The sequence below is a fragment of the Lagenorhynchus albirostris genome, chromosome 1 (genome assembly GCF_949774975.1).
Source record: "Lagenorhynchus albirostris chromosome 1, mLagAlb1.1, whole genome shotgun sequence".
NCBI lineage: Eukaryota > Metazoa > Chordata > Mammalia > Artiodactyla > Delphinidae > Lagenorhynchus > Lagenorhynchus albirostris.
This window is the reverse complement of record NC_083095.1, coordinates 50547455-50574265: the sequence shown is the minus strand read 5'-3', so window position 1 is coordinate 50574265 and position 26811 is coordinate 50547455. Positions and strand designations below refer to the sequence as shown.

General features: G+C 39.7%; 3 protein-coding genes and 1 non-coding gene across 6 annotated transcripts in view; 2 read left to right on the top strand and 2 right to left on the bottom strand.

Annotated features, from left to right (window-relative positions):
* The window catches only part of KLHDC1 (kelch domain containing 1), a 47031-nt gene extending 42784 nt beyond the window's left edge, over nucleotides 1-4247 (top strand). For both annotated transcript variants that reach the window (XM_060142886.1, XM_060142885.1), the window contains 2 exons: nucleotides 1004-3452; nucleotides 4118-4247. In XM_060142886.1, coding sequence (XP_059998869.1) covers nucleotides 1004-1190 — 187 coding nt within the window. In that variant the 3' untranslated portion in view covers nucleotides 1191-3452; nucleotides 4118-4247. The remainder of the gene's footprint in view (nucleotides 1-1003; nucleotides 3453-4117) is intronic.
* A 3586-nt stretch (nucleotides 4248-7833) lies between these two features.
* On the top strand, nucleotides 7834-21222 carry KLHDC2 (kelch domain containing 2). The gene is made up of 13 exons (XM_060142884.1): nucleotides 7834-8337; nucleotides 11611-11690; nucleotides 13401-13518; nucleotides 16666-16781; nucleotides 17081-17162; nucleotides 17327-17410; nucleotides 17931-18011; nucleotides 18088-18146; nucleotides 18565-18674; nucleotides 19264-19336; nucleotides 20441-20528; nucleotides 20624-20676; nucleotides 20916-21222. The coding sequence occupies exons 1-13, from the start codon at nucleotides 8185-8187 to the stop codon at nucleotides 21037-21039; spliced, it is 1221 nt and encodes a 406-aa protein (XP_059998867.1). The 5' UTR covers nucleotides 7834-8184; the 3' UTR covers nucleotides 21040-21222.
* On the bottom strand, nucleotides 15267-15391 carry LOC132506350 (small nucleolar RNA SNORA11). The gene has a single exon (XR_009535795.1). It is a non-coding gene; the product is annotated as a small nucleolar RNA SNORA11 (small nucleolar RNA).
* A 1176-nt stretch (nucleotides 21223-22398) lies between the features above and the next one.
* NEMF (nuclear export mediator factor) overlaps nucleotides 22399-26811 on the bottom strand; it is a 52291-nt gene continuing 47878 nt past the window's right edge. Inside the window, exons 27-33 of one of the 2 annotated variants that reach the window (XM_060142883.1) lie at nucleotides 26005-26082; nucleotides 25673-25870; nucleotides 24055-24087; nucleotides 23132-23232; nucleotides 22990-23033; nucleotides 22830-22909; nucleotides 22399-22576 (exon numbers count right to left, since the gene is read on the bottom strand). In XM_060142883.1, the coding sequence (XP_059998866.1) occupies nucleotides 22499-22576; nucleotides 22830-22909; nucleotides 22990-23033; nucleotides 23132-23232; nucleotides 24055-24087; nucleotides 25673-25870; nucleotides 26005-26082 (612 nt within the window). In that variant the 3' untranslated portion in view covers nucleotides 22399-22498. The other variant, XM_060142882.1, reaches the window with a different exon arrangement.

The following is a 26811-nucleotide window of genomic DNA, read 5'->3' as shown; positions in this document are numbered from 1 at the left end:
TAAAAAAGATACAGGCTTATGGTCCAAGAGGAGGATATGGAAGTTTAAGATTTCAGAGGTGGAACTGTCCTGAGTAAGGTCATAAGAGTAAAAAGGGTTTTCCACACAGATGCTAAAATCAGTCAAGAGGCAAGACTGTGATGAGTCCAGGGCCAGAATCCTCAGCGATGGGGGGAATGAGCGGGAGGTTAATAGATGGCAACACCCGACAGCAAAATGATCGCAGCCTGGAAGCAGCAGTGAGGGGCGAGGAGAATACATACTAATACTGGCTCCTGGCTGTGAAAACAGAGCTGAGGGGAAATTTGTCCTCTTTCCTCCAGAAGGCTGCGCACAAAGCAATTTTCTTAGATTTCACTTAAAGCAAAGACAGAAAGTCACAGGAAGCAGGGGTGTTTGTAGACACAGCTGGTGTTCCAAAAAGCAGAAAGGAGAGGTTTGGAAGGGGAGATAAGCAGTGATAGGGAAGATGAACCAGTATAGAAATGAGAGGAAGAGCAAAGACAGACTGCATGTGTCTGCCTTTGAGGCTGGGACTCAGGGTGGCTGTCAATCAGACCAGTGTAGTCGTTTCTGGAGGGGGTACGGGGAGGGCCGGGTCACTGGGTATAAAATGGACACCAGGTGCTGCATCTTGGGGTGATGGAAGAAGAAGACAGCTCGCAGAGAGGAGTAAATTGTTATTGGGCTGGAAGGATGTGTGAAAAGGGGTCTGCTTCAGACTAACCTGCTTCAGAATTAAGTCTGAATCTTTTTTATTTAAAGAACATTATGCATGGTAAGTTGTACCTGGATTTTGGTCAGATATGGTCCCCATGCTATAAAAATATACAATTACTGTGGTGCTCTGGAAAGAATATATATCCTGTCATGTTTCAAACAATACCAGGGGAGTACATAATCGTGTAAAATTTTTATAGTTTTATTTTGTATATTACTTACCTATAAATATTTTATAAGTTCAGGTTCAAAAACTAATAATTCTGTTATGTTTTGTTTACAGGTCATGCCTTGACTGCATTGGTAAAAATGCTATAATTTTAGAAAGTCAGATATCTTTATTACCTCCTAAACTTCTCCAACAAGTACTCAAAAAAATAACATTTTGGACTGCAGTTAATCACCGAGAAGAACAAAGAGCTCAAAAAGAAGAAACAGAAAATAAGTATCAGTGGATCAGTAGCAATTAAGTTGTTGTATACTCTATGTATTTAATATGTTTAAACATTTTAATCAGACTGTATATTTACCCCCCAGATTGGAGGCTTGATTTAGAAGATAAAATTTGAAACAAAAATTCTATGTTAAACTGATTGTATGGCATGAGATATATAGGAAGAAGATGTTAATGGCAGATTAATTTGTATTTATATTTGTAAATTAACGTAAATTAATTTCCTTATAAGCTGCAGGAAAAAAATCTACTTTCTGAAAGTAAGTATAATTGTAAGAGACTTTAACTCACTGTGTCTTCTTTACTGGAAAGATTATACAAATTTGAGGAGAATAAGAAATTACCCCAAGGACTTTAGAGATTCCCCAACCTAAAGATAGATAGATATATAAAAACACCTCATATCAACTTTCAGAAAGAATAGATTTTTCTCAAGTCACTTTAAAATTACATAAAGCTTCCCATTAAATGACTCGGTTATTTAAAGAACTTCTCCTTAAATAACTAATACAGCTGGCCAAAATGATAAAATAGGCAAGCACTGCTATGGGATTAAATATTGAACTCCTACCCTTTTAGCACTTATCTAGTAAAGTATTCTTCCTCACCTTTGAGTAGGGGAATAAATGTCTTCAATTGTTTTTCTGTTACCTCTGAGTTGTTAGTTTGTCCCATTTTATATGTATATAAAGACCATGTTTGAAAGTGTCTAAAGTGGAGATTTATTTGTCATACAAGCTTTGAAATATTGAGAGGCAGTATAGTTATTAACTTTAGAGACACCTGAAGATACATTTTGCCTTGGGGGAATACTTCTAAAGTAACTTTCAGTGAATTATGAAATGGGATGATAACCTAGTAATTTGCCTTTCTAGAAACCCCTCGTTTTGGCCCACACCATTCTACAGAGTTGGTGCTCAAGACCCAGGATATTCAAAATATGTTATCTTCCCATTTCTTTTCAGTATTAACTGCCTATAAAGAAATGGAACATGAATATTTATCTTTATGTTCTTTAAATAGTACTTTTGCCATGGTTAAGAAGTTGTTCACATATCACAGTTGTACCCATCCATTGAATTACTAATAACAAGGAATTACTAAGAATTTGGTATATAAAATTACTGTCTACCATACCACCATGCACGTTGAGTCTGAAATTTAAAATGTTGGAGTAAATATATTTCTGTATTGAAGTGCATGTATAATTTATAATGAAAATTACAGTAGTTTATAGATCTCACTACATTGTAGAGATATATTTTATATATATGTACTGTCTTTTAGATGTGTAAAGCTTCTATTTATGTATTGAAATATTTTGTGTTTACATTTTATTTATTATACAAACTATATAGAATTACTATTTTCCTAGTTTTGTTAGTGTGAACCAGTCATTAGAATTGATTGTGCAAACAATATTTCAGTGTAAGTTTTCATTTTTTCTTACTATTTTCAGGCTGAATAACAGATTTATAATCTCATAGGTAATATGGGTCTTAGAAGTAATATTTTATTACTATGAACTTCAGTATTTGGCATTCTATAAGGAAAAAATATCAAAACATATTAGACAGTGATAGATGACACTGAGTGGGATGAATACTTTTTAAAATGGCTTCTGGGTTGTGTGAATGTCTTCTCTAGCCTCTTAGAGAAGCACTTCTGTTTTTAAATGGTTTACCTAAACACTAAAAGTTAGATTAACCCCCCTCAAAACACACACTCTTCATTTAGGCTTCAAGAGAATGAAAATCTACATATTATTTATGGCACACAAAACTGGTACTCTTCTTATTTGACTTAATATATTGTACTGCTTCAAAAAGTTATGTCCTGAGGTAGCCCCATAGTAGGAGTGGCAGGGAATTCTAATCTGATCTTCAATTTCCAAAACTTGGCTTACAGCAGGGCTTCCCTGCTATTAGGAGATGTGGAAACTCTGTGAGCTGGCAAAGCCAGTTTTGAAGATCCCTAGTCAAGCAGTATTCATTCCTCACTTCTTAGCACTTATGGTTTACTATCAACTTATATGTTGTTGACCTGTGCGGTGTATAGGAACCCAAGGCAACATCAGCCTCATAACTTTCTCTCTTAACTCTCCCTTACGGGTTCTCTGCTTGAAAGATGACTCTAGAGGGTTGACTTTTTTTTTTTTTTTTTTCAGGTGGTTCACAAAATAGGTTTCCAGTCTGATTCTCAAGGAAAAAGAATTTCTGGCCATCTTTATTATGTGTATCAGGATATTCTTCCAGTTGTCAGGAAGGATTCTTTTGAGGTATTACCATTTTTAGAATGATATAGTAAATGGCATATCAGAGTTAGTGTACATTTTTTACAGATCGTATCTTTGCATAAGCACATTTAAAAAATTATTAGCCTTTTGATAGAAGCTTAAAAATATTCTTTAGAACTTCATACTGTCAGCCCAGGAACAAAGTGATGTTTCACCAGTACATTATTTATATGTATGTATGTGTGAGAGAGAAATAAAATAAACTCACTAAGATAGAATAATTTTCAGGGTAGTACATAGGGTCTGAAAAATTAAAAGTTTGATTTCAGAACACTTCACAGGAAAAGAAACAGTTTTAAGAAACAAATAGTACCCCATTCCCACTTTTTTTTGGTGCCTGTTTTTTCATTGTATTAATGTGATTCTATTGGAATTTCCAATTTGATGAAGTTATCAAACGGTCCAGCATGTGGGTGCAGCAAGAACATTTTTTAAATCACCCAAGTAATGGACTGAATGTTTGTATCCCCACAAAATTCATATGTTGAAACCCTAATCCCCAATGTGATGGTTTTTGGAGGTGGTGTCTTTGGGAGGTAATTAGGTTTAGGTGAGGTCATGAGGGTGGGGACCCCATGATGGGATTAGTGTACTTATAAGAAGAAGAAGAGACTAGAGCTCTCCTTCTCTGTCCCTATCACATGAAGATGCAATGAGAAGGCAGCCGTCTGCAAGGCAGGAAGAGGGCCCTCATTAAGAACCAAGTCTGTCAGCACCTTGATCTTGGACTTCCCAGCCTCTAGAACTGTGAGAAATAAATGTCTGTTGTTTAAGCCATCCAGTCTATGGTATTTTGTTATAGCTGCCTGAGCTAAGACACATCTGAGGTCCACAGTTTACATTAGAGTTCAGTCTTGGTGGTGTACATTTTATGGGTTTAAACAAATGTGTAGTAACATGTATCTACCTTTATAGCAGCAGTCCCCAACCTTTTTGGCACCAGGGACCAGTTGGTTTCGTGGAAGCCAATTTTTCCACAGATGTGGGGTGGTGGGGGATGGTTCAGGCAGTAATGTGAGTGATGGGGAGTGATGGGGGACAGCAGATGAAGCTTCGCTCGCTCACCAGCCACTCACCTCCTGCTGTGCGGACTGGTACCGGTCTGTGGCTGGGGGGTTGGGGACCCCTCCTTTATGGTATCATACAGACTAGTTGCACTGCCTAAAAATCCTATGTGCTCTGCCCATTCATTCCTCCCTCCCCCCTAAACCTGGCAACCACGGATATTTTATTGTCTTCATAGTTTTGTCTTTTCCATAATGTTATACAGTTAGAATTACACAGAACGTACCCTTTTTGGATTGGCTTATTTCATTAGTAATATGCATTTAAGTTTCCTCCATGTCTTTTCATGGCTTGAAAAGATGGCTTATTTCTTTTCAGCACTCAATAATATTCTATTGTCTCAATGTACCACAGTAATTTTTTACAATTTTCTATATAGACAATTGTGTGTCTATGATTTGTCATGAACAAAAGCGGTTTTATTTCTTCCTTCCCAACCTTTTGTTTCCTCTTCTTGTCTTACTGCATTAGCTAGGTCATCCAGTAGGATGTTGAAAAGTTGTGGTGAGAGGGGATCCTTTCCTTGTTCCTGATCTTAGTAAGAAAGCCTCTAGTTTCTCATCATTAAGGATAATATATATTTTTTAATTTATTTATTTAATTAATTTATTTTTGGCTGTGTTGTGTCTTCATTGCTGCATGCGGGCTTTCTCTAGTTGCGGCGAGTGGGGGCTACTCTTAGTTACGGTGCGTGGGCTTCTCATTGTGTTGGCTTCTCTTGTTGCAGAGTGCAGGCTTCAGTAGTTGTGGCATGTGGGCTCAGTAGTTGTGGCTCGCAGGCTCTAGAGCGCAGGCTCAGTAGTTGTGGCGCACGGGCTTAGTTGCCCCACGGCATGTGGGATCTTCCCGGACCAGGGCTTGAACCTGTGTCCCCTGCATTGGCAGGCAGATTCTTAACCACTGCACCACCAGGGAAGCCCAAGGATAATATTAACTGTAGGTTTTTTTGTAGATGTTCCTTATCAAGTTAAGGAAGTTCCTCTCTATTCCTAGTTTGCTGAGAGCTTTTTTTTTTGTTATCATGAATAGGTGTTGGATATTGTTAAATGCTTTTTCTTCATCTATTAATGTAATCATGTGATTTTTCTTCTTTAGCTTGTTGATACGGTGGATTACATTGGTTGATTTTTTTTAATTAATTAATTGATTTTTGGCTGCGTTGGGTCTTCGCTGCTACGTGCGGGCTTTTCTGTAGTTGCAGTGAGCGGGGGCCACTCCTTGCCACGGTGCACAGGCTTCTCATTGCGGTGGCTTCTCTTGTTGTGGAGCACAGGCTCTAGGCATGCGAGCTTCAGTAGTTGGGGCACGTGAGCTCAGTAGTTGTGGCTCGTGGGCTCTAGAGCGCAGGCTCAGCAGTTGTGGCGCACAGGCTTAGCTGCTCTGTGACATGTGGGCTCCAACCCGTCTCCCCTACATTGGCAGGCAGATTCCCAACCACTGTGCCACAAGGGAAGTCCCACACTGGTTGATTTTTGCATGTTGAATCAGCCTTGTATACCTGGGATAAGTCCCACTTGGTTGTGGTATATAATTCTTTTTTAATTTTTTGGATTTGATTTGCTAATATTTTGTTGAGGGTTTTGGCATATATGTTCATGAGAGATATTGGTCTGTTGTTTTCTTGTGATGTCTTTGTCTGGTTTTGGTATTAGGGTAATGCTGGTTTCAGAATGGGTTAGGAAGTATTCTCTCTGCTTCTGTCTTCTCAAAGAGATTGTAGATAATTTCTTCCTTAAATGTTTGTTAGAATTTATCCATGGACCCATCTGGGCCTGTTGCTTTCTGTTCTGGAAGGCTATTATTGATTCAATTTCTTTAATAGATATAGGCCTGTTCAGATTATTTCTTCTTATATGAGTATTGGCAGATTGTGTCTTTCAAGGAATCGGACCATTTCATCTAGTTTATCAAATATATAGGCATAGAGTTCTTCATAGTATTTCTTTATTATCTTTTTAATGTCCATGGGATCTATAGTGATGTCCCCTGTTTCATTTCTGATATTAGTAATTTGTGTCTTCTTTTTTTCTTAGTTAGCCTGGCTAGAGGTTTATTGATTTCATTATCTATTCAAAGGACCAGCTTTTGGTTTTATTGCTTTTCTCTATTGATTTCCTGTTTTCAGTTTCATTGGTTTCTTTTTTTTCATCAATTTCATTATTTTTCTTCCTCTTATTTTGGATTTAATTCGTTCCTCTTTTTCTAGTTTCCTAAGATGTAAACTTAGGTGATTGATTTTAGATCTTTCTTCTTCTCTAATATATGCACTCACTGCTATAAATTTCTCAGTACTGTTTTTACCCACCCTGCAAATTTTGATAAGTTGTAAACACAGGGGCAGTGGCTAGGGAAGAAATTACATACTCCGAAAATTTTCGTGAGAAAAGCCTTTTGATGTTGTTGTTTGAAGTATTCCTTCTACATAATTGTCCCAGCGTGAAGATGGGGAAGGGAGAGGATAATGAAGCACACTCCTCTCACCAAATACATCCAAGTATAGAGGCTCCATTAGATTAGGGATTTAAGATGCAGTCTAGTCTAACCCCGTTTTACAGGTGAGAAATCAAATTTAGATTACAATGATTCTTAATTTTCTCTTGACCTAATTGAAAAGTATCATATTAAATGTAAGCTAAAACAGTATCTGTGTGAACAGGATTCATTTTCCTCCCTGAAGGCTTGGGTGGTGAAGGTTTCTGAGGCACTTTTTGAGCACAGTTTTCCAAACTGGTTGGAGGATGCAGCAGTAAATTAAGATTTCAGCTGAACCAAAAGACCTTACAGAGAGGAGATGTCGTGAACCGCTCCGCAGGCACAGTCGGGGTGGCACGCAATCCCAGAGACGCCACGCGCACCGAGCGGCACCTCCGCCGGGAAGCCGCCCAGCAATAGGGCTGGGACCACCTGGGAGAGGAGAGGAGCCACTCCCACCCCTTGTCCTCGGGAAGACAGGGCTCTTGACTCTGGAGACCCTGAGACCAGAACCTTACTAGTTAAGCAATTTGCTACCCCTTTCCCGGCTGTGAAACCTTTGAGAACATCCCTCAGTCAAACGAGGCCTTCTTGGAAGAAACATTTTTTGCGAGAATCTGGCTAATTCAGCCTATCCTTGTAGTGAAGGGAGGCGCGGAGTGTGCGTGGAAGTACCTCCAGCTTCTGCGCCTAGACTTCGGCGGCGAAGAAGAGGGCGGGGCGCCCCAGAACCGGGCCGTCCGGGAGAAGGGGTTGGGATGACCCGGCGCTGGGGAAGCTAAGCGTCGGCCGCGCTTCCGGAACTGGGCGAGCGGCGTCAGCGGAACGGGCGGTTCCTGCCGCGGCGTAAACAAAGGCCGTCTGCGGCGAGAAGCGAGCTGGAGGTGGGGCGGAGGGGCTGGAAGCAGGTACCGGCCCGAGGCGGACCCCTGCCCGCCCTGCTCCCGGCTCTGCGTCCTCGCCGCCCCCCGCCCGCGACCCCCGCCAGCTGGCGAGAGGCCGTCCTCGGTGAGGCGGGCCGCGAGGACGCGAGCGCGGGCGGCGGGGAGCGGCCCTAACGCGGTGCCTTTCGCCACCGCCGCCTCGCCTCGCGCCACCGTGCGTCTCCTTCCTTTTCCTTTGTCTTTTCTCCGTCGCGGGTGCGGGAATTGTCGGTGAGCCGAAGTGCAGCCTCAAGATGGCCGATGGCTACGAGGACCTGCGGGAGGACGAGCTCCCGGGGCCGGCCTATGAGGGCTACGAGTCCGCGGAACTCGCCTGCCCCGCTGAACGCAGCGGCCACGTAGCCGTCAGCGACGGGCGCCACATGTTCGTCTGGGGTGGCTACAAGGTCAGTGGGTGGCCGGGCCGCGGCGGGTGTCGCTCGACTGTTACTGGGTCGGGGGCGGTGGGCCGGCGGGAGGACCAGAGCGGCCGCCCCGATCGCCTCCCGCGCCCCAACGTCGCGACTCCGCCCGTTGGTCCCTTGTTCTCCGCGAGTGTGGGAATCTTCCCACGGGTCTCCCTACCGTCCCAAGCCTCCTGGTCAGTTGTCACGCCCGCCTTCTGCTTACAAAGCCCGCTCCCCGTCCCACGCTGCTCGTGGCCGCCCTGCGCGCTGTTTGACATCCGAGCGTTATCTGGGGAGGGCACGGCGGGCGGTGCAGGACCGCGAAATGTGTTTTATTTAAAAGGGTTGGGGGTATATAAGAGGTAACGGTGTGTGAGATCACTCTTATCCTTTATCAGGTCTACCTAGGAGCACATTACCCTGTGGAGCCGGGCTCAGGTGGCCCCCTGATACCGTGGCTCACTTATGGGGAGACGGCAGTGTAGGAAAATGCCTCGGAATTCCCAAAGGCCGCAGAAATCGTCTTACTGAACCTTCCCACCTGTTCAGGCGTCCCAGCTACATCCCATTGTTATTGGAACGCTTCAGGGCTATTTTCCTCTTGGTTTCAGCTGAGAAAGGATGTTTTTCACAAGAAATCCCTATTAAGAAAATTAATGGAAAAGCTCTAGAAATAACCGAAAAAATCAACAGGAACAACTTTAACTACAGAGTGCGGCTCTTTGGCCCCTACTCGTGAACAATCTGATTAGTTACCAGTTTAGAGCATTTACTTGCGTTTCTTTTTTTTTCCTCTGTCTGGAAATCCTACCCAAGTGTCTCCTATTTAAACCTTCTCACTAGTTATGCCCTTTGCTTTTAGAGGTTCCCAGTAGCACTCCACATTCTAGAATCGTCTTATTTTCATTTGCTGGGGTGGTTCTGATCTATTCCTACCGAAAATATTTTTAGTCTCTTTTGGTTTTAAAAATGATCTCCCCCCCGTCCCCATTTGCTTGAAATCTAGTCTGCTACACCTGTACCTTCCATGACTTGGAAGCACTTCTTGATTCTGGTAGTAGATTTTAGCTTATGGTACAGTTGATCATAGTTGACCGTCTTTGAGATGACTCTCAAAAGATAGATGGGGGCTTCCCTGGTGGCGCAGTGGTTGCGAGTCCGCCTGCTGATGCAGGGGACACGGGTTCGTGCCCCGGTCCGGGAAGATCCCACATGCTGCGGAGCGGCTGGGCCCGTGAGCCATGGCCGCTGAGCCTGCGCGTCCGGAGCCTGTGCTCCACAAGCGGAGAGGCCCGCGCACCACAAAAAAAAAAAGATGGGATAAAGCTTTCCTAATTACTTCATTTGGTTCCTTTTTGCCAATCCTAATTAATCTGGAATGTCTTCCCCAGCCTCCAATGAATGTGTTCAGAGGAGAGTATTTGGTAGGAGGAAGGTGGCCAGTATGTGGTGACCTTAATTAAAACGTAAATAATTCCCTTGGAGAAAAGTAAACCTGTTAGTCTTCAGCCTAAACTACTTTATTTGTAATTCTATTTGTAAAACTCAGCAGTGTTGAGGGAATGGGACTTTTCACAAAGAAGGAAGGTGGGCAGAAGGAGGGTTGTCAGGGTGGAAGATTTCTGAAGCTGAGTTGTGGAGGGCCTGGATGCCTAGGGCTGAGGCCAGTGGAGAAGCATGATCAATGAAGTAAGTTGGTGGTTCCAAAACAGGCCATCCTCCCCATTTCGGTTAGAACCCTAAGAGTACCACAAACAGGAAGCCCTTGGAGATTGTTTTGATGGCAATAAACCTTAGCTTCCTACACAGAAGTCAGTTTTCCTCCTCCCACCAGCCTGATGTATTCCCATCACAGAGCACAGGCTCCGGATGCACAGGCTCAGCGGCCATGGCTCACGGGCCCAGCCGCTCTGCGGCATGTAGGATCTTCCCGGGCTGGGGCACGAACCCGTGTCCCCTGCATCGGCAGGCGGACTCTCAACCACTGTGCCACCAGGGAAGCCCTCAGCCTGCTGTTTTGCTTCCAGCCTTTCCTTTCCTAAGTGGTGGAGTGGAAAGAGAAATGTTTACATGGCCAGCTGTTCAATTCTCTGTAATACTCAAACTTGTAAGACTGACACCCATTTCAGTGAACTGCAACAGTTTACTGTATATCGACATTGTTCAGAAAGTGGCTCAGGCAGTGGCTGAAGTTGCAAATGCAGGGAATGGAGGCAGGAATCCTGGTTCCACTGTCCCTTGCTAAGCAGCCTTGGGCAAATCACCTTCCTCTTTGAAAAACCTGTGCCAGCTATTTCTTATGGTGGTTGTGAGGATTAAATAAAGCACTCCATGGACAGCACTTAGCTAGTTCTGGCATATGGTAAGCTCAGTCTGTTACCTGAAGGGAACTGGATCAGAACAAGAAGAGAATTTTGCATGGGGACTTAATATTTTCAGTTCTGCCCTCTCTGCTTCTTGGTGGAGAATGGATGGGTGAAAGGGGAGAATGGCTAGAAAACTCTACATCACCTGTTAGTGATCAGGTACTTTTTTTTTTTCTAATTTCTCTATTTTATTTATTTATTTTTGGCTGCGTTGGGTCTTCGTTGCTGCGCGTGGGCTTTCTCTAGTTGCGGCGAGGGGGCACTACTCTTTGTTACGGTGCGCGGGCTTCTCTTGTTGCGGAGCACGGGCTTTAGGTACGCAGGCTTTAGTTGTGGCTCGCGGGCTCTAGAGCGCAGGCTCAGTAGTTGTGGCGCACGGGCTTAGTTGCTCCACGGCATGTGGGATCTTCCTGGACCAGGGATCGAACCCGTGTCCCCTGCATTGGCAGGAGGACTCTTAAAACCACTGCGCCATGAGGGAAGCCCCAAGGATTAGGTACGTCGAAGGCAGACCTTTCTTTAGCGTGCTGACCATGGCACAGGTAGTCTCTCATGAAGTCATGCAAGTGAGATTTGGTGCATGGACTATTCAGGATAAAGTGGCCTTAGGGATTACCTGGAGATCTTGTAACTTCCTGCACCATTACAACCGCTGTATCAAAAATTTGAATTGAGGGCTGTCTGTATTAAGCATTACCTTGAGTATGTGGCATGGTGCAGGGAGGATTGTGCATTTGATAGAACTGTTATAACCTATTTAACTTTTCATAACTCTCAGTATCTCAAATAAGATATACAATATATATACAATATACAATATATATATAAAATACACAATAGTGCCTCTTTAGAATACAAATTATTTTTTATATTTGCAATTTTTTTTTGTTTCTTTGTTTTTTCTTAGAGTAATCAAGTCAGAGGATTATATGACTTTTATCTGCCTAGAGAAGAACTCTGGATCTACAACATGGAGACTGGAAGATGGTAACTGGATATTATGAGGGGGACTAAAAAAATCCAAATAAGGTTGCAAACAAAAACATACTCTGTAAAACCCACACTAATGTATAAAAATACTTTAATTAAAGATGCTAAGCTATCTATATATTCTGAAAACAGTGTTCTGCTAGTTTAGCTTAGCTAAGCTTAGATGCTTTTGCATCTCTTTAGTATAGTTCAGTAATTACTAGATGCTTTTATGACCTTGAAGAAATTTCTATTCAGAGCTGTGTCAAGTATTATAGTAATATTAAAGAGGTAGAGGCTTCAAATCCTGGAATGGAAATATAATAAAAGTTCCATATATTTTTTTTCAAGATGTTGTCTTTGTTGTGTGCTATCTTGAATGAGAAAAGAATTTCCAGATTGTATCTGCTAGAAATAAAGGTAGTATTCTATTTCAATGAGCTCTAATATTAAAATTTCCATGCAAATCCCTTTGAAATAGTACATTTTGCCTAAAAAACAAAATTAACTTAAATTTGCATACAAACTATGGATATTCTGAAAGGACCTTTTGCCAGTTTCATACCAGTATTAACTGGAGTATGTTCTTAGAATTAATGTGATTCTCAAAATACTGGGTTGGCTGTGTTTAGGGATTTATAAAGTAGTTTTCTCCATGGTTTGCTTTGTGAAAACTTTGTGCATTACATACTTCAGCATATTAGAGATCTCAGAACTAGGAGAATAGTAGTTCCACTTGATTTAAAAGGTCAACTAAAAATAAACCAGGATTATTTTTGCACATAGCCAGTCAGTGTTAATCTAGCTGTTTGATGATCTTTTTCTAGAGAATTGGACATTTATAATAGTATTCCTTTAATATGGAAATTCTAGTATTTTCTTTTAACAATTCAGCCCCATAAGGAATTTTACAAATTAAGCCTATCAAAACAAAGCTTGGGAATTCCTTGACGGTCCAGTGGTTAGGACTCTACACTTCCACTGCAGGGGGCACGGGTTCGATCCCTGGTTGGGGAATTAAAATCCTGTGTGTCACATGGCACAGCCAAAAACAAATAAAAAACTTAAAGCTTAGTTAGCATAGATGAAGTGATACTCTGAGCAAAAGACCTTGAGTGTTGTATTAATATTCTGAATCTTAGAATTATTAGCTTTTTGATTCAGATTCACTTATAGATTCAGAACGAGTTAAAACATGTAAAGAGCACTCAGAGGAGGGCCTGGCCTATAGTAGGCACTGCCTGAGTGTTGGGAGTATTACATAAGGTCTGAAACAGATTCGTTTGAATGGCTAAAAGGTAACTGAATTAAAAACACCTATTAATCTGTCAGGACTGACATACTGAAGTTTTTTTTCTTTTGGGTTCTTGGCCCACTCAAAAACAAAAAACCATCAAAAAACCATTAATGGCCAAGTAAGTAGAAAAGCAAACAATTTAGTTTGAAAATGTAAGGTGGTTTGCTCCTAGAATAAAATGACACGTAGGCTTTTAGAACCTCCCATGCTGCCATGTGTAAGTACCTGCTGGCACAGCCTGTGGAATGGATGAAAGGGATGAGTTCATTCTTTTAACTAACTTTAGAGCTAGAAGAGACCCTCGACATAGCTACTCAGCCCGCTTATTTTATTTTTTCTTTTATTGTAGGAATAGAATTAGAAGAATGAATAGATTTTTGTATTTCTTCCTTTTTGGGAAATCTATTTACATTCAGTTTTTTCCCCCTTAGGAAAAAAATTAACACTGAGGGTGATGTTCCTCCTTCTATGTCAGGAAGCTGTGCTGTGTGTGTAGACAGGGTGCTGTACTTGTTTGGAGGACACCATTCAAGAGGCAATACGAATAAGGTTAGTGTTTCTAAGGATTATGGTTTAAGGCAACTTTGTTCTTTTTCAGACAACTTCAGATTTCTAAGGTTAGCCCATACTTATTCTTGTTCCAGTTAAAAAATACATGTACTTGATTATGGTATGAATGTGCATTTTAGTATTTTTGTCTACCAGCCGGTATTTACCTGGGCCTTCTGTAAAATCAGCTTTGGTTGGTAAGGTGTGTGCAGTAACTTCCTAGGTTGTTTTTCTTTGTGTTCTTTGCAGCTACTTATTCTTTCAGAACCCTGGAGTATTAGATGAATATTAGTAAACTAAATGAAAACAAGATGCAGTTAAGGGGGGGCAGGGTAAAATTTAACATGCCACAACTCAAAAAGCCATAAGGAGAAATTAACACTGACAGATTTTATATACTAACATTCCTATAACCTGGCACCATAAGATACTGTTGTTCAGACTTAGTCTACATCTTTACCAAATAGAAAAAAGGTATCAGTTTTTCTCTCAGGCCAGTAAGAGACAGATGCAGTCAGAAAGGTGCATGTGATATAGACAGACTCTTAAAAATTCATTTATTTGGCAACTTAGTAAGCACCTTAATGCTGAGCACTTGCTTAGACATTGGAGACAGAGATGAATGACACCGTCCCCGCCTCTAGGAGCTCACATTCTAGAAGGGACACATATAAGTAAACGATTTCAGTAGCATATCATAAAGAGAAACACAGAGTCGGCTCGTAGTAATGGCTCAGTAAAAATTGTTGAATCTGAAAAAGAATCCTTACCATTGTGTTTGGTAGGACAGAGGAACAGAAAAATGAAGAGTCTTCACCGAAGAGGTGATGCTTGAATAGAATCATACAATTGGAAGGGGTAGCCAAGATATAGGTACCAAGATGCAGAGGTATAAGCAAATATCTTGTTCATGGACATGCCAAGTGATTTGCTGTAGATGAGCATATGGCTGAAGTGGTTTCAAATTTCACACTGCACTTCTAGGAACTCTAGAGATTTCTTTGAGATGCCTTGGGACGTGTGTGAGAGGAGCATATGGTGTTGGGCAGGCTCCAGACTGCCCCTTCCTCCTCCATTTTAACAAGTGTAGCTCCACTTTAATTTATTTATTAATTCACAATTCACCTTGGGGTTCACTTTAATTGAATAGTGTTGCACGTTCTATGGGTTTGGACAAATATAATGAGATATATCCATCATTATAATGTCATATGAAGTATTTCACTGCTCATAAAAATTTCTGTACTCCGTGTATTCATCTCTCCTCTCCCCCCAAACTCCTGGCAACCATCGATCTTTTTTTTGTCTTTTTTTTGCGGTACACGGGCCTCTCACTGTTGTGGCCTCTCCCGTTGCGGAGCACAGGCTCCGGATGCGCAGGTTTAGCAGCCATGGCTCACGGGCCCAGCTGCTCCGCGGCATGTGGGATCCTCCCGGACCGGGGCACCCGTGCCCCCTGTGGCAGGCGGACTCTCAACCACTGTGCCACCAGGGAAGCCCCATCGATCTTTTTATTGTCTCCATAGTTTTGCCTTTTCCAGATGACATAATTGGAATCTATTTTTCTTTTTCCTTGAAAAGAGAGGTTCAAAGCCTTTATGTCTATAAGACCATTCATGGCCTATGCATGAGTGGACCTGACAGGCTCTTGGTGGCAAACTTCCCCACTAAATACTGTAGCTTTTCTTCCAATATTGAGCCCTGTCCCACTGGTCCTGCCTAGCAGCCACGTGGAGGTGCAGGGGGACATGTGTTGGATATTTGCTCATAGGAAGGCCACAAGTTTTGTGCCTCTTGTCACAATGAACCCAGATTCCTGTTGGGTATGTTGTAAACAGAGGAGCCATTTCTTCAGGCCCTTATTATTATTATTATTTGCGTTACGTGGGCCTTTCACTGTTGTGGCCTCTCCCGCTGCGGAGCACAGGGTCTGGACGCGCAGGCTCAGTGGCCGTGGCTCACGGGCCTAGCCGCTCCGCGGCATGTGGGATCTTTCTGGACCGGGGCACGAACCCGTGTCCCCTGCATTGGCAGGCGGACCCTCAACCACTGCACCACCAGGGAAGCCCTATTTTTTTTTAATAATTTATTTTATTTTTATTTTTGGCTCTGTTGGGCCTTCGTTGCTGCACGCGGGCTCTTTCTAGTTGTGGCGAGTGGGGGCCACCCTTTGTTGCAGTGTGTGGCCGCTGCGGACCACAGGCTCCAGGTGTACAGGCCTCAGCAGTTACGGCTTGCAGGCTCTAGAGCACAGGTTCAGTAGTTGTGGCGCACGGGCCCAGCCGCTCCGCGGCATGTGGGATCTTCCTGGACCAGGGCCCGAACCCGCATCCCCTGCATTGGCAGGCGGATTCCCAACCACTGTGCCACCAGGGAAGCGCCCTTATTTTTATATTTAGGCTTTTGCTTAAGATTTTGTTTGAAGGGTTCCGTGCTTAAAAGGTTTTGTGAGGCCCTACTGTAGGCTGTAGTTGAGCCATGTATTTTTCAGGGCCAAGGGGGAGAATCTAAGTTTGACACAACATGAGGAAGCTTGGGAAAAAGAGAAGCTGTGGCTTTAGGGGAGTGGTCAGAGAAATGATAGTAGTAACTGACTAGAGTTGAGGAAAGGGAGCTTTAGGAGTCTAAGTAAAAAAAAAAAAAAAGTCAGATTTATTTAAATACCTGGATGTGAAAGATAGATGAATACTTAATCTTTTAAGATTTATCCTTAGCTCCTAGAGTTAAGTAGGCACTTAAGACATGTTTGTTAAATTGAATTTGAAGATGAATTACTAAGTCTGATTTTTTGGTAATACCATCCTGATACCCGTAAATTAGATCAGTACAACTCAAAGTGCCTATCTAAGGCCAAGAATGTAAATCAACACACGTTCTATTCCTTCATCAAAAAAGTGTGGTATGGGAAAAAAATAAGCTGAACTAAACAGGGTACACAGTGACTTAGGTAATTTACATTCTGGCAAAAATTTCTTATCTAGACTCAGACCAGTTAACACTTTGCAGACAAGCAGCCAGTCTGCAGTACTACTTTTAGTAGTACTGAATTAGATGACAGTCTTATTAGCATGAACGCAATAAAATTAAATGCCAACGTTGAATTTCTTTTATGTAACCAAATCTAACTGAAATCATTGCTTCTGACAGTTCTACATGCTGGATTCAAGGTCTACAGACCGAGTATTACACTGGGAAAGAATTGACTGCCAAGGAATTCCTCCATCATCAAAGGACAAACTTGGTGTCTGGGTATATAAAAACAAGTGAGTTAGCAGCACTATAGGTTTGGGTTTTTATCTGGAAACTGCTTTGCCATCCAAGTATCATTAACCAATAACCATTGTAACAGTAGAAAACGCCTTCGAGTGCCCATGAGGATTAAGTGAATTGATGGTAAAGCACCTAAGACATAAATGTTAGCCATATTAGCCATTATTATTTGAATAAGCAGTTTTATATACTCAAGTGTGCCTTCTCAACTCATGGATAAGACAAAATTTAAAAAATCTCTTGTATCCTGTGGATGTTTGACTTTTTAATGTCTTGGTTTTTTATCAAACAGGTTAATATTTTTTGGAGGGTATGGATATTTACCTGAAGATAAAGTATTGGGAACTTTTGAATTTGATGAAACATCTTTTTGGGTAAATGAAGTTTCTTATTTGCATATGGCCTGCTTAGTCTGTTGAAATAATACACTTTGTTTGCTATTAGCTTTGTTCATTTTGCTCTGTTAATAAACCAGACCAAGGCTATATGATTTTACGAACATTATTTGTAAAATAACTCAGATTCTTATTTTCTGTAGAATTCAAGTCATCCAAGAGGATGGAATGATCATGTACATATTTTAGACACTGAAACATTTGTCTGGAGCCAGCCTATAACTACTGTGAGTTACTGAAGAATAATGAATTATTAAAGCAAGTCTGCTTAGACGAGAAGGGGAGTTGGCAGGTGGTGTAAAATTGGCAGTTTGTTATTGTCCAAGGAGTTTAAAACTCAAAAAAGTTTAATGAATGTATAGACTAGCCCAGCATCTATTATCTAATAGCTGTTAAAGTGGTATTGTTTGTAATAAATGACCTAGTGCTGGATTGGAATTTAAGTTACTCAAATATTAGATTTCTTTTTCCTCTGACACAGATGTCATATAATATGCTAGCTTTTGTTTTAAAAGATAAAAGTAAAGCAAGCAAGCATTCTATTGTATTAACTAGCCCCTTCAGTAATGTATTTCAGAAACTCCCAGTTTGCTAGTCAGCCTGCAGTACTGCTGTCTACTATAAGTTTGCACTTCAGCTTAAAAGCTCAAGTGTCTTGCACATTCTTATCCCACATCCAGAGTAGACTCTTTCTGGTATTTATAAAACGTTCATTTATTTATTAAATTGCTTTTATGACGTTACTAGGGTAAAGCACCTTCACCTCGTGCTGCCCATGCCTGTGCAACTGTTGGAAACAAAGGCTTTGTGTTTGGAGGCAGATATCGAGTGAGTATATAAAACAGTTTCAATGATTTGCTTTTGAATTACTCAAAATGATAACTAGTTAATTATCCTTTTCTAGGATGCTAGAATGAATGATCTTCACTGTCTTAATCTGGATACATGGGAGTGGAATGAATTGTAGGTATCATTTTAGATAATTATTTAGAAAAGTTTTTCAAAGAAATTTCAATGGATTTTTCCGTTACTCTATTATTAGTATATAATGTACTTGCTTACATTTTCTGTAACTATGAATTTAAGTAAACATAATCACTAAATCCTTAAAGAAGGAATTTTAAAATTTTCAGTTCCCATAAACTATGCCTGGCACATAGCATGTGCTCAGTGTTTATTGAAAAGAAAAGATCTAAAGTTGACTCTTCCTTCAAAGAAAGTAGTTCATTCTAAAGCATGTAGTTAATACCAAGAAGACTTTTTAAAGTCTCTTTTCAAAATTCCATATAAATTTTTAAAGAAAACTTCTTTAGTATTTCTCTGCATTAAATACAGTAGCGGCTTTTAAATGTAGATATTGTAACTTAGCTGTTATTTTCAGAATTCCACAAGGCATATGCCCAGTTGGCCGATCTTGGCACTCACTAACACCAGTTTCTTCAGATCATCTCTTTCTCTTTGGAGGATTTACCACTGATAAACAGCCACTAAGTAAGTACTTTAAAAACATTAAAAAGTTATTAAATATAATTCATAAGTAATATATGAATAGCTGAAAAAAATCAGTATTTTAAATTTAACAGAGGGCTATAGGGTTGGTTAGAAGGTTTGCTACTAATTTTGATCCTATAACATACCTATAGTTGTTTTCATGACACATCCATTGGTCCAGTAAAAAAATGACCTGGAACACTTTGCCCTGCTAAAGGGCTGTAACATGCAAAGGGCTTACTTGGTTAACTGCAGGGAAAAAAAGGAAATATACTTCCTGTATCTACTCAAAATCTGATTTATTACTGTTCTTACTAAAGCTATGCTCTTTATTTATTTATTTATTTTTTTTGCTGTATGCGGGCCTCTCACTGTTGTGGCCTCTCCCGTTGCGGAGCACAGGCTCCAGATGCGCAGGCTCAGCGGCCATGGCTCACGGGCCCAGGGCACGAACCCATGTCCCCTGCATCGGCAGGCGGACTCTCAACCACTGCGCCACCAGGGAAGCCCTAAAGCTATGCTCTTTAAATATCAATGTCACGTTAACAGAATAACATACTTCATAGCTCTTTTTCTTTGCTTCAATCAGGTGATGCCTGGACTTACTGCATCAGTAAAAACGAATGGATACAGTTTAATCATCCCTATACTGAAAAACCAAGGTATGAACTATTTAAAAGCTAATTCTTACGCTGAATGAATGAGGTCCATAGAGATGTACAAGACTGGTAATGATTGAGGAAATCTGACTGGGCTGCATTCAGTTCATCATTCTTATTATAAGAACCCTAGCAGTCACTAAGGTTTAACATTGTAGCTTTTGGAAGAAGAGAAAACCAATGTTATCCTAGTATCAGTGCTTTCTATTTTATCATCTGTGTATGAAAAATAGGGCTGGATTTTGACTTTTGCTTCATCATAAAATTACTGACATTGTTAAAATTTATACTCAAGCTCTTTAGTCAGGTTGAGTTGAACTGTTTCTAGATTTTTCATTAAAAAACAAAAAGGAACTGGAAAGGAGAGAATTTCAAAACCCTAAAGAATGTTTATGGCAGTGGGGGGGAGGGGCTGGGAAGGGAGAATCAAGAACTTTCAATCAGATTTGCGGTTGTGCTGTATAACAAAGATCAAGAAGTCAGATCATCCAAAAAGAGCCTATTAAAACACTGATAGTTACTTTTCTTGTTAATCTCGAAAAGAATTGTTACAAAGACTGCTAAAGGAAATGATGCAAAGTTGGTGTTCAAAGCACATTTGGATAATGTCAGCCTGCATTTTTCCCCACACCTCTGACCTAAGTACAGTCATGCCGCTAAGACGTCATTTGGCACAAATATTCTTTCCACAGAATTATCAGGCCTGAAGATACTTTGTTCACTCAGGCAGAGTCAGCATCCCTCAGATGTTTTGTGTAAGGCCAACTGGTCCTGCCTATGAAAAGAGGAGAAGAAGCAGAGGGCATATACCACTAATCCCCCGTAAGACTTTTATTGCTAACAAAAACCTAGAGAACAGTTCAGTTCACATTCCTCATTGCATAAATTAGGAATGGACCAGAAAGATAAAACGGTAACATCCAGATAAAACAGACATTGATTTTTCCAGCTTCTGCTACGTTTCCTTGAGATAACTGCATCTCACCATTATGTTTTGAGCTGCACTAAAGATCTTTAGTCTTTATTTCATCATCTCTATTCTGTAGTATAAATGATCAGTTTGGTGTTCAGGGTGACTTCAAACTCAAGTTTTTGTTTTAAATGTAGATTATGGCATACAGCTTGTGCCAGTGATGAAGGAGAAGTCATTGTGTTTGGTGGGTGTGCCAATAACCTTCTTGTCCATCACAGGGCTGTAAGTACACTACCTTTTATTAAAGGACACTTCATAATATTGCTGAAGCTTTCTTGTGAAGTACTTTTAATATATTGTTCATGTCTGTTTTTTAGGCACACAGTAATGAAATACTTATATTTTCAGTTCAACCAAAATCTCTTGTAAGGTAAGTAACTTTTTACTTGGTACTTACTTTAAATTGTGTTTCTTAAACACTTTAAATTACTGCTTTTGAAAAAACAGGTTTATGGCTAATTTAAGGGCAATAGCAAGCCTTCACTGTTAAAACTATCCAGTTCCTATGAAAATCTTTAAAGTGCTTTTTCTTTTTTGGTAGTTCTTCAAGTGAATGTACTTCTAAACCATAAAGTGAAATTATTTTTCTCTTTCTTTGTCCACTTTCAGGCTAAGCTTAGAAGCAGTCATTTGCTTTAAAGAAATGTTAGCCAGCTCGTGGAACTGCCTTCCAAAACACTTACTTCACAGTGTTAATCAGAGGTTTGGTAGTAACAACACTTCTGGATCTTAAGGCTTCATAGACAGTGCCTCTGATCACTTGCATGGACAGCAATTCTGTAAACATCAGAGTGACATTGTTTATATAATTATGTGCATTGTTGTAGTTTGCAGCTTTTTAGTTTTAGTGTGCATGTGAATGGCCTAGAGAACCTATTTTTGTGTCTAAAGTTTACAATAAATGTATTTAACATCAGTAACTGTCTTCTATTAAAACAAAAGTAAATTAATACTTGGGCTTTTTACCCCAAGGAATGGTTATTATATTTCCTATTTGGTAACATCAGGATATATACCTATAGAAACATTATAGTAATTATCCTTACCACTATCAAAATGGTGAAGTTATTTTTTAAAGAAAGACATGAATATTTCAGATGTTTTTTTAATGGCACGAGTAGTCTATTATGTTGTATTTACAACACTAGGCTACATAAAGGTTTTTGTTTTTAACAAACAGTAACTTCAAAAGGAAAAATATTCTCGATAAGGTTAAGCAGGTAAAAGAAACCTTGGAAGGACCAACAGCTGTTTAGTACCCTTTGACCTTAATGCTTTGGAATAGGGGCTGGGGCAAGTGCTCATGTTGACTCTAGGCAGCTATTATCTAATTATTTTAAAAGTAACAGTTTTGTAGCTCATAAGGAATGGAAGTAATGTATGACTTTATTCTCCATTCTGTTAGGAGACAGAAGAAAAAAGCTGGGTCAGGAGTCTTTAGTGGTAAGCCTAAAAGTGCACTTATGATATTATAGGTTAAGATACTCTGTAACATGCTACTGATAATTACTAGAGATGGAAAATAAAATGGTACAGAGCTGAATGAGATTACAAGGAGGAAATTAAGATGAAAAGTAAAGTAAAGGTGTATAAATGCATGGAAGTTATCAACACCAATTTCTTCTAGGTGTTATCTCTTAAGCTGAGTCACAGAAATGATTGATTAGTATTTAAAATCTGGTCTAATATGGGTAAAGGCAGAAGAAAGTCTACTCTTTCACTGCTTAGGGTTTTCAAGACTTAATCCTAAATGTTTAACCACCCCCAATCCCCACCACCACCAGGAAAAAAACTTGTGATTGGCCTGTAATAGATAGACATTATATACAGTAAACTACCAAGTCAACAGTCTAAGCAGTTGAGCCACTTCACTATTCCATTTCTTTACAGCATGAAATGAATACTTAATATTAACCTCCCAAATTTCAAGAAAATGTAGGAGGATAACTACAATTAGCATTTAGCTGTCCACAGGTATTTTAGGAAATCCTATCATAGACACTGTTTCCTCTCTATAAAACTGGAAAAAAAATGTCCTTTTGGCGAATACAAGGCAACGTTTCCTACGTTTAAAACGTTTAAAAACGTTTATTTTTAAATGCGGAAGTCTTGTTACATGATGTTTTCATCTCTGAACTTCCAAAAAGGCTATAAAATTGACTCTTCTCAAATATTTTAGGATTTCATTTCAGCTATTTTCTTTTTACATTCAGAAGATTGGGTGCAGACACTTTCACTTTGCCAGGAATGTTTCTTGATAAATCCGTGTCCTAAAAAAAAGAATTGCTGAGTATCTTCAAAACCATATTTTCTTTTATGACAATTATATGTCCTCTGCTGTCAAAAGAATGGCATTTCTAAAATTTTCACCCAATATGATTTTACTTATTTTATATTGCTTCTAGTAAGACCGCATTTTCTACCAAAATAATAGCTGCAGGTTCCATCTACTAACAAAGCAATAACTGCTAACATTTTTAATTGCAACACCAGTCTCCAGAAGTTTCTAGAGGAATACTTTACCTTTACACTGCGGAATAAGTCTTTTTCTCTTGCTGTTGCTTCCTTGGAATGCATGAAACTATTCAAGGCTGTTTTTGCAGCTGTAAATAGAAAATAGAAAAATCTACTTCTGTTCAGTCAAGAAATGTTTAAACATAATTCAAAAAAAGATTTTAAATACCTTTTCCCTTTTTCTGAACTCCAGGAGTAAGTTTCACTTTGTATCTTTAAAAAGGAATTGCATGTGTTACTAAATAGAGATTACAAAATGATTCATGAGTCAGTGCTGTGGCAGCAGTTTGAGTAAACGCATGATGACTTACTTATAGTTTGTCATGGTGTTGTATGGGGCACATATTGGAATGGCAAACAGGAGTACATCTTCAGGATGTGGCTGCCCCGTCAAAGAGTCAAACAGATTTTCCTAAAAAGGGAAAACGAAAACGATTATGAAAATAATTTATACCAGTCCTAAAAGAGGAAAACTCTAATAAAACACTGTCAGAATCAATATATTTTATCATTTTCTGATAAACAGTCTTACACCCTTCGGAGCAATAAAGCAGAGCTTAATGATGACTTTTTAAATGGCGCCTATTGAAACATTTAAGAGAAAGGGAGAAAAAACTTGTTGGAGACATTTTTGGTTGTCACAACTGAAGCGATGTTGGGGGAGGAAATAGAGTACGACTGACATCTGCTAGTGGTTAGATGCCAGGGATGGGACAACTCCCTGCAACAAAGAATTACCTCCTCCAAAATGTTAATAGTGCCAAAGCTGGGAAACCCTGGGCTAGAACAGTCTTCTCTCATGCCTGTCCTTAAGGAGAAATTCTATGGCTTCTTAGAGTTCCCATTTTGTGGACTGCGTTCAAGATTACCCATATTTATTTAACAACATGAGTAAATTTAGATTTAGGACAAAACACTTGGTACAGTTAGTGCTTACTATATGCCATGAACTTTTCTAAACATTTTATGTATATTATCTTAATTCTCAAAACAACTCTCTCAGTAGGGGCAATTATCCCCATTTTTCAGATGAGGAAACTGAGGCATAAAGAATGTTTCCAAGGTTGTAGTCATATGTAGTAAAGTTGGGATTCAAACCCAGAATGTGTGACTCCAGAGCTTGTAGTCTTTTCTTAGTGTTTTAAGTTTTAATTAGTTAGAAGTTGTGTGTCAGGTATTCTGGGAACTGGATTGCAGTTAGTGTTGTAGTAGGAACCCCAATACAAAATCATACCTCATTTCCCTGTTGGTCCAGATCTTGCTCTTCCTGTTCCAAATATATAAAATTTTAAAAGTCAGTTATAACTTAAATTGAAATCCCAAACCATTAAAAACTATGAGGAGAAAGAAAAAGTGATAAATAAGACTGTGAGTAAATTAATATGTGTATCCAGTATAGCAGAAAGCAATGCCATTCAAAGAGAAAAAAGACTGTTTCCCTAAAGTTTCAAAAAAAAGACTTCCACAGAATATATGCTAAAGTAGTGAATGCTATTAGGACAACTTAAAGTGACAAATAAGCTTGATAGGTTTGTCAGGGGGAAAGAAAATGGAGAATTCTGGTGAACAGAACTTTTATTTGCTAGTCTCTGTTCAACAGTTTTAGGATGAATTTTTCACATGTTACGATAAGCTTAATTTTATTTGCTTATTCACATTTAAAAAATCTATCTGAAGATAATCTATTGATGAAAGAACATTCATAATTAACACCTCTGAATATCTGAGTCTAGGATTTACAGAATAAATAGTATAAAAATTTGAGGACAAAAATGAGTTTTAATATTACTAAACAACACTGTTCAGGGAAAAAAAAAAACAGTATCACTTAGGATCCCTGTAAGCATTACCTGCACTGAATAGAGCACACAATTACAACCAAGCTTTAACTGCCATAAATAAAAATACAAAGTGAAACAATTTTTTTTTACAAATTGATAAAACAATAAATCCTTTGTTCAGAATTTCAATAAGATGTATCTATTCATGCAAGAAGATATACGTAAGGGGGGCTTCCCTGGTGGCACAGTGGTTAAGAATCCGCCTGCCGATGCAGGGGACACGGGTTCGAGCCCTGGTCCGGGAAGATCCCGCATGCCGCGGAGTAGCTGGGCCCGTCTGCCACAACTGCTGAGCCTGCACTCTGGAGCCTGCGCGCCACAACTACTGATCCTGTGTGCCACAACTACTGAGGCCTGCGCACCTAGAGCCTGTGCTCTGCAACGGGAGAGGCCACCTCACTGAGGGGCCCGCACACCGCGGCGAAGAGTGGCCCCTGCTCGCCGCAGCTGGAGGGGGCCCGCATGCAGCAGCAAAGACCCAACGCAGCCAAAAATAAATAAATAAATAAGAAAAAAATAGCTAATCAGGATTAAAAAAAAAAGATACACATAAGGCTGGGCTTTTGTATTCAATTGATAGACACAAGGCAACTATATTAACTGGAAAAATTGTTAACATCTCACACTGTGTAGCTAGGTTCAACATCATGTAAGATACTATAACATATTCTTATAGAAAAACCTAGAAAAGTGCATATTCCTTTCCCACTCGTCATCAAGATAATCCTAATTGTCTGTTTTATTTTAACCAAGTTCCCACCAGAATCTAGCCTCTCCATAAAATTTTCTAATGGCTTATGATAAACTTTTTATGAGCTATCAACACTACCAATTTTATGCTTATATACTGCAATTTTAGTCTTTTAGGTTGTATTTCCAAGATGACTTTCCATTAAGAATAGCGTTACCACTCATCCTGGTTTTAGCACTGTAAATCCCATGTCCTGGGAACCATGGGATGGTTGGTCACCCTAATTAAGAAGCAAAAGCCCACATGTGTGGTAGCCTTACCTTGTCATCATGTGGATCATCTACAGCCAAGTCTTGTAACTCATGAGTTGTAACTTCAAGGGATGGAGTTTCTTTCTTTATGCTGTCTGAAACTCTTGGTCCGCCTTTAGGTTTCTGGGGCTGTTTCTTCACTGGTTCATCCTTTATTTTACCTTTCTTCCCCTTCTTCCCTTTTTCTTCTTTGTTTGAACCTGCAGACTTCAATTCATAGAGGGAAAAAAAGTTAATGTTGTCAGTATTTTAACAAAGTATTGAATGTAAAGCATATGATAGGCAGTGGTCTGGATGCCCTTGAAAAACAAAAGAAGAAAATGTTTTTAGATGTTATTTACCCCTAGCAATTTCATGATGAGCTCACGTTCTTCTTCATCTTGGTCCTTGTACTTTTCCTTCATTTTTTTCATTTTACTCTACAAAATAAACAAAATTCAGCAGTAAAAAAATGTCAGCACATGTTTTGAAAGAGAAGGTGCTACTTTATTTGTGTCAAAATTGTTTATTGAGTAAGGCACCATTATAACAAACAATATGAAGTCTATAACGATGGATAAACCAGAGTCCTCACCCTCAAACAATTTACCATCTGGTGGAAAAAGAAGATACACAGAAGAGTAAGGACAAATTAATGCAAAATATTCTAAATACAAACAAGTTTACTTTTAAGATAATTTAGAGAAAGGAGACATTTTTTTCACCTTGAGCAAGAATTTCAGGGAAGATATAAAGCAAAACTAAAAGATTCATAGTACCTGGGAACACATGAACAGCAAGATTATAAGGTAAAGACAGCAGAGTAGTAACAGCAAGTCATCGCACTTGGTTGGCATCAGGATACACATATAGAGGAAGAATAGGAAATAAGGCAGCAAAGCTTAGCTGGGTATTTAGAGGCTACCAATACTTCGAATTTTATCAGTTAAACTACTGATTCTTTACTCTGGGTACACATCCAACTCACCCGAGCAGTTTTTAAAACTACAGACATACAGGCTTCACCTTCAAAGACTTTTTATCTTGACTAGTCTTAGCTAGGGCCCAAATAACAAATTTTTAAAATTTTAAAGATTGCTTTAAACAAGACACACAAAACCCCACTAACTATAGAAGACTGATAAATCAGACTTCATTAAAATTAACAA

Coding starts and splice junctions, on each gene's coding strand:
- KLHDC2 (XM_060142884.1), top strand. CDS start 8,185: ATGGCCGATGGCTACGAGGACCTGCGGGAGGACGAGCTCCCGGGGCCG. Junction 11,691..13,400: donor AACATGGAGACTGGAAGATG/GTAACTGGATAT, acceptor TTTCCCCCTTAG/GAAAAAAATTAACACTGAGG. Junction 17,163..17,326: donor TTGATGAAACATCTTTTTGG/GTAAATGAAGTT, acceptor TATTTTCTGTAG/AATTCAAGTCATCCAAGAGG.